We start from the raw sequence: 16,779 nt of genomic DNA, 5'->3' as shown, positions 1-16,779 counted from the left end.
CAATCTGCGTCCGTTTCGGGATAGTGATGGGGGGGTGGGTGTGGAGACCATGGGACAAATCTTTCCCGTGAAATCTGCATCAATGAGTCCCAAGTGCACAATGATGCCCTGAAGAGTGGCACTAGATCTCCCTATAAGGAGAGCACTCATGCCCTCACCCAAGGGACCAAAGGCATCCAGGGGAACCTTGTGTATTTTACAAGATTCTAAGACAACTGTTGCTGCTGTGCAGACATCCACACCTGCTGAGCTGCGGGTGCTGGCTGCAAGCTAGCTAAGCAGACCTCCATCAGCACCGGGGCTTGGAGAGAAGCTTGTGTCTGGGTCCGTCTCCCCTTCGCGCTCCACTTCTTGTTTCCCGAGCCCGGCAAAGCCTGGCCATTAACATGAACAGTCGCCTTGCAGACATTTGTGGTATAGTTCAGCCTTCCACACCGCTCACACAAAAACAAGGGAGTTGTGACCTTCTGTGCTTTCTTTCCCAATTTCTCGCTGGCCTGAGCATTCCCCTGCTGTCTCTGCCTGCCCTGCGGCACCGCCCAGACTGGCTGCACAGCAGCAGCCACGGCAGGCTGCACAGCAGTAGCCAAAGCAGCTGTCTTATGACATGAAATGCCTATCTTTGCACAGGCCTCCACCATCTGGGAGATAGAAGGATCACCAGGAAGAGCCTCTATGATTCTCCTACAATCGTCATTGCAGTTGCATCTCACAAGGTGTGTAAGCACAAGCCTCCTTGCCTCAGGGTCTGCTATGGCCAGGTCATTACCCTCAGGGCAGAAGCCCAGCAGGGAATGCCGGCCGGCCAGGATAGCTCAGCGGGGGGGCTCAGGCAACCTATAGCGATTTGCAGCTCTTAGTGATAGTCAGCTCTTTAGTGATTTCAGCTCTTTTAGCTTGCCCGGTGCCGCCGCCGCAGACGCAGGGGAGAGAGAGAGAGAAGCGCTGTATGGGTTCCGCAGGATTCTTTTAGTCGGGTATCTGCGAAGGGTCCAGTGACAGCTCTTCTCCCGAACTGGGCAGAATTAGGGGTTTTTATACCCTACAGGGGTTTTGAAAACTGTCCAATAGTAAGGGTCAGGGGAAAGTGACCTATGGATTTACAGGGAGATAAGCAGGGTCCGAAAGACGGAAGAGAGTGGCTTCTAAAGCCTTAGTCATGCTGACTTGGCATTTCCTAGCTCTCAGGCCTCTGATCGCCAAGGAGGCCGTGCAGGCCTTGTGCCTGCTACAGTCTGCCACCTGCTTCTCCACAGAGGCAGTCAGCCTCCCTGCAAATCATAGGAAAGACTCATCAGCCCCCTGGACAACAGTCGCAAACGACTGCTTTGGAGCAGCCAGTTCTATGGTCTGTACCAACGCTGCCATGCCCATTGTCTGGCACTGATCAAGCACAAGGGTATCAAAGCCAACTTACCCATTAGGACCAGCATAATTGCCTGAGCCCAACAGCACATCAGTGCCAATCACATGCCTGGGATCCTGCAGACCAAGCGTAACATTCCACTCTACTGCCCTGGCTACCAACTGAGTCCATTTAGACTCAAAAATGTTGAATTCTATAGGCAAAAAAAGAATACAAGCCATAGTGCGGATGTTGTAAAGTGTCAGCAAATCAGCAGCAAACACTCAAAGCAGCTGCATGACTTCAACAGACCCCAGACTATATTGTCCAACCTTATCACGGAGTTCCATCATAGCTTTCCACAATAAAGGTTGATAGGTGTTATGAGTAACACCCCTAAGCACAGGGAAAGCCTGGCAACCCCCTGGTAAGGTGGCAGCACCTGCTGAGTCCTGTTCCGTGGGCCCCACAGGGACAGAGGCAGATGCCTGACTGGGAGGCAGCTCAACACCACCAGACACCGCGTCCCCTGCAGCATCAACAGGGCCAGTGGAGCCATCTCCACAATCTAGCAGACGCTGCTCAAAGGCACAAGCAACCATTTCCTTGACCTTAGCTTTGACTTCTCGCCAGAACCGCCCATGTTCCCTCGGACGTACGGTCACATGATACAGGGGGAGTGTCCACAAGGCCACTGAGGAGGATCCACGGCCCCAGAGAACCACTGGTCTCCTGCTGGCCGCGTCACCATTTGCACTAAAAGTGAACACCTCAGCGTCCTCCCGCACCGCAGCCTCGGTATCCGCGGGAGGCAGGGGCGGTGGGGCCAAACCAGCCCCAGCAGAGCTTGTGCCTGCTGGCAGCCCAGCAGTGCTGTCCACTGCAGCATGGGCAGAAGACACCGCAGCAGACGCAGGCCCCGGCAGAACTCATAAATCCAGTGTGGATCGGAGCGAGACCTCTGCGGGACCCTCCTACCCTGGCCTGGGGCACAGAGAGAGACGTGGCTCGCGGAACCATGTCACTGCCCCGCACCCTGGCCACGTGAGGCGGCACAGGGGCGCCCGGGACCGCCCCATGAGAGTCCCGCCCGTGACACGAAACTACAGCGGACATCACCCCCCCCCCCCCCCCCCCAGAGGAGCGGTACGGACTGCCCGCCCACCGTGGTGGGGCCTGATGTAACACTGACCAACACCCCGCCTTCAGCGGTTTCCACTGCCTGCGCTGCGCAGACTCAGAGGCAGTCGATGTCACACCCCCCCCCCCCCCCCCGAGGACGAGACCGGTGTTGAAGCAGACGAACCCGCTCCCGCCACGCCCAGGGGGTATTTAGTGGAAACGCTGCAATTCGGACAAAGTGTGTCACCGAATCAGACTCAAGCAGAGGCAGAGCCAGGGGCTCCCTGCAGCCCGCGAGCTCTGGGAAGGCAGAAAGGGAGGGCGATCCCCCCCCTCCCCACTGCCTCCGTGGTGGGGGGAGGGGCAGGATCGGCTTACCTGACTTCACAGGGCCCCCCAGAAGCCCGCGGGGCTCTGTCTACTCGCTGGTCGTTCGGAACCAGCTGGCTGGGAGCCCAATCCACCCCGGGGGAACAAACATCGCCATCCGAGATGGAACCATCACACAGCTCATCATCCTGGGGGGGAGGGGAGGGTTCTGCCTCGTGCAGAAATTCTAATTTCCCATCGTCTGTGTCCAAGATGGAAAGGTCCCCCGGGAACTCCATGAGCTACAAAATCCAAAATCCAAACCCCTGCCAAACAGCGTCAAACTTTTTCCATTGCACTAGCAATGGTCCCATGTCTATACTACAGTCAGTAAAGAGAGCTTCCATGAGGCATTCTCCCATGAGAGATCATGGCTCCCTGGAGGACACCTCCACAGGGTCTGAAAAAAACCTTGCTCTCTGGCCCACAGAAACAATCTTTCAAAATCGCTTCAGGAAACGGAAGCTTGTTTCCGCTCCATGAGAGTCTTCCAGAGATCCAAAACCAGGGAGTCCTCTATGGAAACCGCGGGGGTTGCTACTATCACAAGAGCTGCAGGCAAAGTGCCAAACGGTTCACAGTTACCAGGCCACAGCAGGGAGTGGGGGGTAAAACTAGATGACCTTACCCACGGCTGTCCCACACACAGTGGCCACCAGATGTCGCAATAGGACATGAAATAAAACTACGTGGACACTAGACTCCAAGGTAAGAAGAAGAAAAAGAAGGGACGTTTATTTCCTGACTCCAGTATTTATAGACTTTAAAAAGTGACAGTGGATTGGAGGATTAAAGTGCCACCTCTCCAATGACACTGGACAAGACAACAGTCCATCAAATTTCTCCTCCTCCAGAGAAGAATGTAAAGCAATAATTATTTACATAAAAGTGAGTGAGAAAGTTTGTTACAAGAATGTAAACATCAGAAGGCTTAGAAGAACTTAGAAGAACAGGGTGACAATGCACTGATGAGTGTGGTGGGCTTCAGTGCAGGTTAATCACCAATGTACTCACTTCCTGCTGTGAGATAGGATTAGGAAAAAGGTAAAGCAGGCTCAAAACTTTAAAAGGGTATAAAGAAAAATTTATTAACATTAATTAAAAGAAAAAAGTAAGAATTAAAATAAACCCTTCAGAACACTTCTCCTCCCCCTACAACCTTTTTTCTTCCACTGACAATGTAAAGAAACAAAATCTAAAGTTTCAAGTCAGTTTACCACCTTTAAAATAGTTTTTCTTCAGTTTACTTAGGGAGAGGAGTCCCTCTTGTTAATGTTATGGAGACTTCTCCACAAGAGGAAGAAAACAGTTCTCTTGTGGTTCCCTTTCTCTGGGAATAGTAGCTGCCTGGGGAAATCTGCTATCGTGGAGCCCCTCCCATTTTCCACAAGCTTTCCCACAGCTTGTTTATGGGTCATGTTGACTTATGGGGTATTGTTTTAAAGATGAGTTGGTCAAAGGTAAAAGTTCTCATTATCTATTTATAAAATCATCTTTATCCCTGGGAATGACATCTCCTCCTGGGGGCACAGGACTACTCTTTTTCACTGTTCAAACTTCTCATGGGATCACAGCTACTTTAACATCAGTTTACTTTAGCATGGAGGCCTTTGCACAATATCAATTTGAACCTTTCATCTCCCCATAGTTTCATGCGTTTTAGGGAAAAGAGTCTTTTCTCCATAGTTTACAAGAGAATTTCAGCTCTAAAATCAAGGCATCTCCCATCTCCTCATCCTTCCCATCTGGGACTTAATTTCTTCCTCACTGACCATGATGTCTTCATGTTGTTTCTTTACATGCTTGCATCTTGTTCCTTTCTCTCACTCAAGAGAGGATTGAAGCATTGAAATGGTTAACATCCTGCCTGGAGCCTGTAGATGGTCAACCTGACCCCAGTTGGGCTGGGTGCTACAGATGGCCAGTTGGCTGGGGGGGCGGCTTGGATCTAATCAGCCAGGCCATAACTCAGCAGCAGCAGCATGCAGGAGGTGGGGGGTGGGTGGGGTGGTGGCTTCCTCCTTCCCCCTGCCCGATGGTTGCGGATAATTTCCACAGGGGTAAAATCCCTGCTCAGACCCGGGGCTGCTCCCAGGCTTGTTGGGGGGGGGGGGGGGGGAAGGTGTAGCAAGCAGCCAGGTGTTAGTAAGGCAAACTCCATCCGGCCCCGTGGCGCCCCCCTCTCCCTGCCCAGCAGCCGATGTTTGGGGCCGGCAGGCAGCCCGGGGAAGGGGGACCAACCCCATGGTAGGGCCGGCTGGCCCAGCCCCATGGCAGGTGCCGGAAGGGAAAGAGGAAATTCCCGGGTTTCTTTTGTTTTTTACATGTGTGTTTCACAGAGGCATGTGCAATTTCCACTGCCTGGAAGTTTTGTATCACTTCCCTAGATTTCCTCCCATTCCAAACCATGACACAGCAAAAGTTATGTTTAGTTCTTTGACAGTCCAGCATCCCAGATTGTTCAGCGTTGCCAAAGCCTGAGCAGCAGCAACACCTGGTGTAAGGCATGATGCTATTATTCATGCTGGAGTGCCCCAAAACTCTACCTGATTGTCACAATCAGGTCTTAAGCTTGTGATTGCTTTTTTAGTTCTTTTGATATGTCCCGCTCTCCAAATAGTCCGATTCAGTATTTCGTGCATGCTAGGAGCAAACATGGTTAGCTTTCCTAAGTAACAGGGACCACCAAACAAATTACTCGGAATTGCGGGCCATGGCCTATCCCCACAGATTAAAAGGACACCTGGTGGAAGCTTTCTTACAGTCGCATTTTCACCAGCACTTCCAGGAGAAGTCCAATGTAGCAATATTTAGTCACGTTCTTATACCATGGAGAATTGGGATTAAGGATGACACTTACTTTTGGGTCGTGGGACTAGAACATTGCTCATATCAGTTGATTTTGGGTTTAAAAAGTAGTTGAAAAACAAGCAATAATTTCCAGGTACTGATCCTAACAAATCTAATTTTTGAGGCTCTAGTCCGCTTTCATTCAGTGATTGTGTTATCATACCTGCTTGGAAGCCCTCGTCGTTCGGCCTAATCTCCAACCTTTTGCATATGTCCCATGTGTACCACCTCTGGTTGTTACACAAGCAATTCTCTGTGCTTGGTTTACTTCCACTTATAGTTTTCCTCCAGCTCCTATCCATTTTGCAAAACCAGTAAAGTTACTTATTGGAATACCAGTTAAACATGTGCAGAAAGGATCTCCTGGCATGGCCAAGGATAAACAAAAAGAATCCACCCCAGTAGCATTGGCCCAAGTAAGCCACATATTCTGCCGATGCCATCTTGGAGGGTTAATTTCCTCTGTACTACAGATGTTGCCAAATATCACAAGTAACAGAGGGCGAGCCCCGAAAACCTGCACATCTAATTTAAGAGTGTTCTTCATCCTTATCATCGGTAAAAAACCCTTCCCCTATGAGATCAGGGATAAAATCCAAACTGACTGTGCCTCTTGCTCTTTGAGCCCTTTTCCTATTCTGTCTTCTGTGGTTCTTCTCTTCCCACCTCCGCTTCATTTGTTCCCACTGATCAGGTCTAACTCCCCAAGTCCCAGGGATAAATATTCCTTTCCCGCATTCTATAGCCTTGATCTTATTTTCTCTCTCATTTTGCTCAAACTTTCGGCGTTATGAAACCACCAAATAGCCCGCCCCAATTGCTCCCAAGACTCAAACAAGTTCAGTGCTTCTTAACAGGTTTCAGGGGAATTAACCATTATTCCTGTTGACTGGGATAACACCACCCAGCTATTGAATTCTTGGGTGTGCCAATGTCTGCACTCTAAACACCTCTGGAAGCTTCCTCCTTTGTACTGATACTACCTATCTAATCCACACCCCACACATTCTAATCTCACCCAAGGACAGCAAAAGCATTCACAGTTCTGAGGGCAATTGATGTTTTCAGGTAGTGCTGGTTGCTGGTGGTTCACTATGATTACCTACTAACCATAGATGATTCATAACATAAACTGCTTTCAGCACTCTGTCCTGCGGGCTCAGCCCATCCTCTGCTGTTTTTTTTTTTTTTTTAATCAAGCAGTCCTTTCAGTACCTGATGTGTCCTTTCAATAATAGCTTGTTCTGTGGAGTTACCTGGAATACCTGTGCTATGCTTCACTCCCCAACGAGCCAAGAAACCTTGAGTCCATTAGGCTATATATCCTGGCCCATTGTCTGTGTTGATTTCCTGAAGCAAGCCCATTATGGCAAAGCAGCCTCACAAGTGTCAAATGACAAAACGAGACACTTCGCTTGTCCTAGGAGTGGCCCAAACCATGGCAGAAAAGGTATCTATGCTTACATGAATGCATCTAAAGCAACCAAAAGAGGTGTAGATAGTCACAACAGTTTGCCATAACTGCAAGGGCCCCAGGCTGTGAGGGTTAACCCCAGGACCCAATCTACCAATCATACCCCGGCATTGCGGACAGGTTGTGGCAATTCCTTGAGCATCCTGCAGCGATATTCCAAATTGTTTGTGTAAAACTTTTGCACTTTTGTGAAAAAACTCTTGAGCCCTTCTGGCTTGGCTAAACTTATCGATATTAGGAGAGGCAGAGACCCAAAGTGGTGCCACCAATTGGTTAGCCTTCTAGTTTTCTAAGGCCGGGCCTCCTGTTAATCCAGAGTGACTTCAGATATGGGTAATAAAATAATCCTGTTTGCAAGAATTAAGTAACTGCCATAGTTGCAACAAGAGTTGCCACAACTACTGGTTTTGAATTTCCTTCAGTAATGCTTGCTCCATACGCTCAACAACACCTGCCACGTAGAGAGAATCAGAAACAATGTTAATGGGATCATTTGGCCATTTATCAAACACTCTGATAACAGCATGTAACTCAAGAACCTGTAAAGAACCTCCTGGCCCCTCAAAGATTTCACTGAGCCATTTGTCTTTGTCCTGCCAAGTAAGGCCTGTTTTATAAGTTTTTTGACTGGCATCAGTAAAAACCATGAGACCTTCTACAGATTGCTTTGATAGCCACAGTAGTTCTTCCACCTGTTAATACAAACGAAAAAGCTTATGAGGGGGAAAATGAGTGTTAATGAGACCTGGAAGTGAAAAATGGGCCCTGATATAAGAAACAAAATATTGATTCGTTTTGTTTTGCAAAATTTTATAGAGATATGTATGATAATGACATAAGTTGTCATTACTAAAATTTTTTGGTTACAAGTATGAGGAAACATCAAAGCAAAACAATACATGTAGTGAAGAAGAAACTGACAGCAATTAAGAATTAATCAGATAATACAATCAATAACACATGTGCAATTATATAATTAAAAAGCACTAAAACACTGAACTGTCATCCCAGATTCTGCAACAGCTGATATGTCTCAAATCAGTGGTGAATTGGAAAATCATGTTTTGATAACGATTCTCCAAGCTCACTTTAAAAGTAGGTTCAGCTGTCATATAAGTAAAGTCAAATTGCCAAGCCAAAACGATTTGAATCTAGTTTTGATGCAGAAAACATCTGGGTTTGTTGGCAAATTTCTGAACCAGGTAGAGCTAGGGCCTGGCCACAGCCCAAACTTTAATTGGTGGATGTCTCTCAATACATTTTAAAACAAAGCTCTGAAGAATAGCAGTTATGAGTAAAAACCTTAGGGTTAAAGAGTAATCAAACCATCCAATTGCATCCCTCTGAAGTTTCCTTCAGGATAGAGATGCTTCAAACACAGCAAACCTCTTCTTCAAAGATCTGAAAGTGGTCACAGACAGGATTACGAATTTGTATCTGGACACTGAAAGTGTGAAGGTGGAGGAAGTGCAGCTGAATGAGAAACTGGTTACCCAGTACAAAACCCAGAAAAAGAAATTAATATTGCAGCTGGACTCCCTGCTGGAGTGCTTCTGTAATAATAACTGAGGAAAGCTACAAGACTGGCAGTCTGGAGAAGGCTTTCAATGAAGCTCAAATATCTTTTCTTAGAACTCTAAAACATACTTAAAATTATGAGACAGCATTGGGTCAAACCATAGAGTTAGTACAGACACTAGCCAGAGAGCTAAGCTGGTCTAAGAGATGCATTAACAGCTAGAGAACAAGAAAAAAAGTAGGATCCTGAAATGACATGTGTCTTGTAGGTGATCACACAAAGAGATGGTAAAGCATATGAAAGCCAGCTGTAAACACTATAACAATACCTTATAAATAATGCTTATTGCAAAAATCAATGAATTGACATTTCACAATCAATACATCAGCAGCGTCTGAGGAAGTTAAGACAACATTTTTTAAAGACTCATGTAATATTAATAACAGTCACTATTCATCAGTGTTACCTATAGAAAACAGAAATAACAGTGGTTATATGCTCACTGTTAGTAACCCCTAGAAGTTTGAATCATTGGGGAAACAGCTGATAATTTTGCTAGTGGGATCTGGTTAAAGTTCCCCAAGTGTTCTGTCTTCTGAGAAATTTTGGATGGTTAAATCACTGCTACCATTACCATATCTTCACACGGTGGTTTTACTCACTGGGAAATACTTTTCCTGGTAAAAGATTTCCATCTATGTCATATTTAGAATGGCACTGATTTGTAGAGTCTCTTCCCTTTTTACATCGAGGACATTGATTAGGTTACTTTATTTTTTTTCTGGGCTGTGAGCAATATTTGTTTATATGTCCAGATTTCCCACATTTGAAGCATGTTTTGATGGCTTCTGTTCACATTGTGGCAATGGCTTGTGTGAGGTGGTCTATGGATGAAATGAATGGCTCAGATATCCCTTGTCATCTTTCTGTATCTGTGCCCTCTGGGCTTCCTGCTATTTAGGTTTGCAGGATTGCTTTTTCTGAACGAGCACTTGATTGAAAATTCAAAAAGTCTCTGGTAAGTCTCTGGTATCTGGAGGAAATAAATTAGGTTCTTTCTTTGGATATAGTTGAGCTGCATCCTGTAGATTTGTTTCTTCTGCCTGTATTTCTGTGTATAACTATAATTCTTTTTATCTTCCCTTTTCCTTGCAATAAGAGAAGCGGCCAAAGGTGGCACTGTAGTGGAATGTCAACAGTCTCAGTGGTTGCAAAATGGCATCTGCGGCACTGCACATGCTTGGCACTGGGGGCCACCATCTTGTTGTACGTCAGCTTCCTGTTGGGCGCCGCCATTTTTTTGTAAGGAAACTACCTGTAAGGCGCTGCCATTTTGTTCCAAGGGAGCATGCTCAATAGTGATGTAACAGATCTTGGCGCAGCCATCCGGTTTTGAAATCGGGACATCTGGGTTTTTTCTCTGATTTTTGGTTAACAGTTCAGGGAGGCTGCTGCCTGATTCAGGACTGTTATTGCTGACGCCATCATATTCGCACATAAGGTCGAGGGAGTTACCCGTGGGCTCCATATCACTGGCTACAAGTACACTGGAGCTAGCCTTCCCCCGCCTCCTCCGGTGTAATATTACAAGGTGGTGTGAGCTTGGCAGTGGGGATCAAAGATGGCATCCTCTATTGCGCAGGAGAAATTCCAGATATAAAACTGCTAGCTATGCAGTTCGACATAGTCTCCTTAATTACATGACAGGTCCGATGGAAAATAGCTGCAACCCTATCTCTACTAGCAGCAATATCAAAAAGCCAAACACCAACAAAGTCCCAGAGTTCAGAAAAGTTCTTAATTACCCAGAGTAGTAAATCTTCGAATTGAGAATTTAATCTTGTCAGTCTTTAGCTGAGTATGAACATCCCTTTGTTCTGACTCATCTCAGCCTGTGTTTAGTCATCCAGTGCGGGCTGCCTCTTGCTCCAGCCACACTCTCCTCCACAAAGTGGCACAAGCTTTTTTTGTATCTGAATAGCCACGCTCTGAATTTGAATACCTGTGCTGATTAGGCATTGGCAAGTCAGGTGGCAACGGTGGTAACGGGGAAATACGCTCCCCCGATGCTATTGTTAACTCTTCATGGGATACCACGGGGCACCCCGTGGGTAGTCCCAGTGCTGGAGGGGGGAGCAGCACATCCACCTCCATTCTCTCCGGTTCCGGTGCAGGCTGCGGAGCCAGTGCCGGCTGTAGGACCGCGTTGTTACTGTCTGAGACTGCCTGTTGAGCCTACAGCTCCAGCTCCACGGATGCAGAAGGTAGGGGTATATCTGGGTCCACTCCCACGAAAAACTCGTGCAAACGCCGTGGAGGCCGCTGCGGGGTTGTCTGGCTCTAGGGCTGCTGCTGCCCCTGCCGTGGCTGTTCTTTCTGGTTTTAACTGCTTCAACACTGTTATCATAAGTTTCCAAGTTGTGCTAAGCCCCTTGGCTTCTTTTAACCTGTCACTGATGGCATCCCAGAGCACATTTCCTAGTTTTTCCCACTCAGGGGTATCGAATACGCTTTTGGGGCTGGCAAAACATTCTCTCTCCTAACCCCACCTTAATGACTGTTTCAGGACCTCTGAGTCATATTTAATTTCTCTATTAAAGAGAATATGCTGGAGGACTCATAGGGTGGCCTGCTCTTCTTTTGACAGTCCCTTCCCCATGCTCCAGCCCCCGAACGCTCACATCTTCCGGTGTTCTGCTGCAGCGTAAGTGTATTTTTCCCGGATGCGTCTTCTGACTTCTGACTTGGTGGTGCTGTCATCTGACCTCTCCCCCACCGCGGTTACACCATGGGGGTCTCCGACCTGGCTTCCCGCTTTTTCACTCCATAGACGCTACTTCAGAGTCCAAAAGGTCCCAAAGGGTTCTGTCTACTTCAATAGCACGTATGTGTATCATGTTGTGGTTCACCAATAATGCAGGAAACAGAATTCCTGTACAACTAACCAATATGATTAAGCAGAAGCCATTTATTGTTTACATTATGCACTTATACATTCTAAAACTACTGCACACACTAGTCACACATTTCTTCATTGTCCACACGTTCTGCACACACTCTTCAGAGTATATGATTGGTTACAGTCCAGGTGGTTCATTGCCCCCTGTTATCTAGTTCTTGTGATCTTGGTATTCTGTTTCCCAGCCTCTTCTTTGTTAATTTAACACAGTTTATGTCTTAGTAACCTTGGTGAATTCCAGAGGGCTCTGATAAGAATAACTAGAGATAGTTTGGCTGGGGCACAATGTTGCCTAAGTTGTTCAGATACATTGCTACAGCTCTCTGTGTACACTCTGTTTTTGTAAGGAGAAGAATTTGTCTCTACATATAATTTTGCCAAAAAGGTTTATGTAAAGTTGCGTACAGTGATTTCCATTAGATTTAATAGTGTTTAAGTTTCCATTAAATCTCTATAAACAGGAGTATCTACAATGGCTGTGACCCACTGCTGTTCTAGCCCACGTTCCCTAGAAACTATATCCGTCAAAACAGGATGCTAGGCTAAATGCTAAATTTCTCTGTGATTGTAATACTTCATAGGCCATGCAGTTCCCTTGTGTCAAACATATAAGGCAGTGCTATGTACTTTATCTTCAGTTTAACCCCTCAGTAGAGAGGTCCCTTTCAGGTACTGCTAACTACTGAATCAGCTGTGTGAACTGCAGAGTGGGAGTGGACTCATGTCGACAGAATTCAAAGCCCAGTGAAAGAACCCAAAGAATAGACTATAATAACATCCAGACCGAGTGAGAGAGAACCGAAGAAGCTTGAAGATGTTCAAAAAGTAGAGTCCAGCCTTCACCAGCCACGTTGAAGATTGTTTTAACTAACACTTTGGGTGGGGAGTTTGAACTGTATAGTTTATTGATGTAATTATCCTATTTTAATAAGTAAGAATTACAAGCATCTGTTAAGGGGAGGTACACAGAGATTTGTAAGAAGTATTGGGACAGTTTCCTTAAGAACCAACAAGTAAGGTAAAACAAGAAACAGAGGGCAAGACTGGGTTGGCCCCTGTGTTCACCACCGAGAAGATTATAGCCCTGCTATGGGCATCAATCCTGTAGGCATGGTAAGGTGGGAACAAGAAAGCCATACCAGACCTCTAGCATTTCTCAGTTGTCTCTTAATCCAACAGAGACTAAAAAAACAAGACTAAATTGGCCTCTGTATCCCAATTTGTCCATTTCCAAATAAGATTTTTTTCTTGTTCCCACTGTCCTTGCCCACATCAACAGATGCTATTAAAAATTATTTTTATTTCTTTTTTGAGAAGTAAGGGTAGATTATCAGAATCAAAAATAAGAGTTAATTGTTCAAGCCAAATGACTTATAGAAAAGGAAAAGGGGGGGGGGGGGGTTGTTATAGATGAGTAATGTAATACTTGGCTGTCATAATTAAAAGATACCTATTATGTAGATGTATAGTAATGTTATTGTAATATCTTCTCCCCCCACAGACCCCTTTCCCCTCCCTCTTTTAATAGCTTTAGTAGTCAGGACATTTAGAGAAGGCTGGCTTGTTACCAGAGGGCGCAGCGTAACAACACCTGACCTCCAGTCAAGATGCAAGAAAGTAATCTCCACCAATAGACAGCAGAGAAAGAGTTGACTGACAGAACTGTAGGAGGGGGCTAAGGAAGGATATAAAAAGCAGAGCATCCATTTTGTAGACAAGCACATGGCTGGTAGTCATGGGGGCTCCCAGCACTGAAAACTTTTTCCTTATTCAGTCCTTTGTTGTAATTTTTTGTTCAGGTTTAATAAACCTTTCAAATTTTAAAAGTGAGCAGTTGTTTCTCACAATAGCATTATAGCATCATGCCTGAAGTAGGCCCTTGATGACAGGCATGGGAAGCAACTTTGTTGTTCTCCAGCAAGTATAAGTAAAGCTAGCAGTCATATTTTTTCATATCCCTCTGCTTCAAAATAAGGAAGTTTTATAATGGTTTGTTTCTTTCTTTAAAAGTCAACAGATGCAAATGGTTGGTTGAGGTGCTGTCTACAGGAATCAGTTTGAATAGCTTAATTTCCCCCCCCCCCCCACTAGTACAATTTAATTGGTGTTAGCCGCAGGGAGAGTAGTGGTTCTGTTTTGTGGCTTTTAAATGTTGTCAATTAAGTGTGTTCTAGCGCAGAAGATGATCAAGCTACCACCCAGACACATATTCTTACCGGTTGACAGCCAGGTGAATTGTGCTGGCAGTGATAGGCTTGGACTTTGATATTAGCTTTTGGCTTTTTATTGTCTCGGATTTTGCTATCATCTTTAAGGTTGTTTCTTTTTAAATGCTTGCAACCCAAGTGTACATAATTTAAAAGCATTTTGTTTGTGTGGTGTTGTAATTCCAATGTTTTCTCCCATGATATCTCTAAAGTATGCTAGTGTTTAACCTAATGAGGAATTTGATTCAAGTGTCAGCTTGGTTTCTTTGTAGAATTCTTTTAGAAAACCAAATGTTTCTATGCTTTTGAATAGTCATGAAATAAATGTTTAACTTTAAATATTATTTTATTTGAATATGTTAAGTATAGTGTGAAATTGATGTACAGATGGAATAATACAGTGGCTCAAGAGTATGCTTAGGTCACTGATTAGGTATGACTTTGTACAAGTCATATAACTAGTGACAAATTCAGAGTTTTTCTGTGGGAATTTTACTGCTGTTATTTTAACAGTATAAGATGGTCTGCATAGATTTATATCATATGTAACAACACACCTTTGGTTTTCCAGTTACTTTTAAAAACATTTTATTTAATCAATTGTTTGGTTGTATTTTGTATATAGATGGTCCAAATCACAGCATTAAATGTAGCTTGTAAGCACTTCCTTACAGATACTTTTCCCACCTATTCTTTTAATGAAAAAAAAATAAAAGCAGGGGAACAAAACAGAGTTTACATTTGCTTTGAAAAAATGCGTACTCAAAATAAAAAATTGGGGGGCGACACTGCTGATCTAAAAAGACTTAATTGGGTGTATATGTATATGCAAAAATATGTTGTGTTTCTTAAATAAGGATTTGGGTGGGTGAGAAATAGTCTTGTTTTACTCCTCCAAATTAATGATAGATGTTCTTTTTTCTCCTCTCTTCCTCCTTTGCCACTCCCTCTTTCTGCCCCAGCACCCAATGCTTCTTTTAAGGTTTAGTGAAAGGTTTCTGATTAAACTGAATTTTCATTCCTGATTTATTTAATCCAGTGCATTCATTTGTATGCTATCCATGTGTCTGGGCTAAGCTAACAATGAATTTATAGGTCCAGCTAAAGGTTTTTTATGTGACTTTTTAAAAAATCATATTTAATTAGCCATTGTGTAATGTCTTGTTAACTTCTAATTGCAGCCAGTCAGATGATGATTCTGGGTCAGCATCAGCTTCTGAATCTGGTTCAAGCTCTGGAAGCAGTAGTGATGGAAGTAGCAGTCAATCCAGTAGCAGTGACTCTGAGTCTGCTTCAGAGTCTGACACATCTAGAGAGAAGAAACAAGTTCAAGCTAAACTACCACCAAAACTTGATGGATCTGAGGTAAAGCAAAAGAAATTAACCCTTTGTGGGGGAAAAAATACTCTGTGCAGAATAGTTGCAAAAGTAGTTTCGATTTAAACAAACAAAACCTCCATAATTTTTACTTAGAATATTAAGTTCATTGGGTTAATGAATTTACATACTTAGCTCTCATAACAAACAAGGCTGCTAAATTCTCATTTCTGTAAATGCCTACAGTTAGATAATTACTTAAATTTTATAATGCAAAAGACCTATTAACATATTGTGTATTTTTGAGGACAAAGCCACAGATAATGTTCCTATTTCTAAATTTTTTAAAAACTTGTCTCTCTAATGTTGAGTTTCTTCATATCAATAACTGCAACAATTTCAGGGTTAGGTACATCTTGTTTTCTGTATGGGGAAAAAGTCTGCCAAATTTAGAAAAAAAGCGGTGTCTAGGAATCTCTTCAATGCAATGGATGAGCTCTCATCTGTTTCTCTATGTAATATGGCCTTAATTTGGATGATATGATATACATGAAGCATAGTAAAATATTTCCTACTGTAAGATTCAGAGGCTGTTAAGGATACTTTTTTGTGTTTGTGTTTTTGGGTTTTTTTTGTTGTTGTTCATATTCATGGTTTTGATACTCTTTCTCACGGTATCCTTCTGGATACAATGTTCAGCATACAGATAGACAAGTCCATAAAATGATGGGTGAATAACTGGCTGATGGGTCAGACTCACAGTTGTAGTAAATGGAGTTACATCAGGCTGGTGACTAGTCATTAGTAGGGTTCTTCAGGGCTCAATATTAGGGCCCTTTCTCTTCAGTGTTTTTATAAATGATCTGGGCAGAGGAATTGAATGTACATTAGGTAAGTTTGCCAACAATACTAAACCAGGAGGAGCTGTTGACTCTCTCAAGGGTAGAGAGGCTTTATAGGGAGATCTGGATTGACTAGAAAACTGGGCAATCACCAACTGTGTGAAATTTAATAAGACCAAATGCCAGATTCTGCACCCGGGACAGAGTAATCCTGGGTATACATGCAAATTGGCAAACAAGTAGCTGGAGAGCAATGCTGTAGAAAGAGATCTGGGGATTTAGGTTGATGGTCAGTTGAATATGAGTCAACAGTATGCCCTAGGAGCCAACTGTGCCCTGGGGTGCATTGCTAGCCAGTCGAGAGAGGTGATTGTCCTGCTATGCACTGCACTGGTGCGGCCCCACCACCTGTACTGTGTACAGTTTTGGGCACCTCAATGTATGAAGGACATCACACTATTAGAATCACAAAATATTCTGAGTTGGAAGGGACCCACAAGGATCATTGAGTCCAACTCTTAAGAGAATGGCCTGTATAGGGATTGAACCTTGGGGTTATTAGCACCATGCTCTAACCAACTGAGTGTCCAAAGGATGATGAACAAGATGGTGAAAGGTCTCAAGGGCAAGACTTACAAGGAGTGGCTGAGGTCACTTGGCTTGTTCAGCTTGGAGAAGTGAAGGTTGAGGGGTGACCTCATGGCAGTCTACAACATCCTCACAAGGGGTAGTGGAAGGGGAGGTGCTGATGTCCTCTCTCTGGTGACCAGGTCAA

At 44.5% G+C, this 16,779-nt stretch overlaps 1 protein-coding gene across 9 annotated transcripts in view; it reads left to right on the top strand.

Moving 5' to 3' along the window:
• LOC135289175 (chromodomain-helicase-DNA-binding protein 1-like) overlaps positions 1 to 16,779 on the top strand; it is a 94,980-nt gene that overhangs the window by 33,109 nt on the left and 45,092 nt on the right. For all 9 annotated transcript variants that reach the window (XM_064402607.1, XM_064402604.1, XM_064402598.1 and 6 more), the window contains one exon: positions 15,027 to 15,210. In XM_064402607.1, coding sequence (XP_064258677.1) covers positions 15,027 to 15,210 — 184 coding nt within the window. The remainder of the gene's footprint in view (positions 1 to 15,026; positions 15,211 to 16,779) is intronic.

The sequence above is a fragment of the Passer domesticus genome, chromosome W (assembly GCF_036417665.1).
Source record: "Passer domesticus isolate bPasDom1 chromosome W, bPasDom1.hap1, whole genome shotgun sequence".
NCBI classification, from domain to species: Eukaryota; Metazoa; Chordata; class Aves; order Passeriformes; family Passeridae; genus Passer; species Passer domesticus.
Note: the sequence above shows the minus strand (reverse complement) of the source record. Positions and strands in the feature narration are given on the sequence as shown.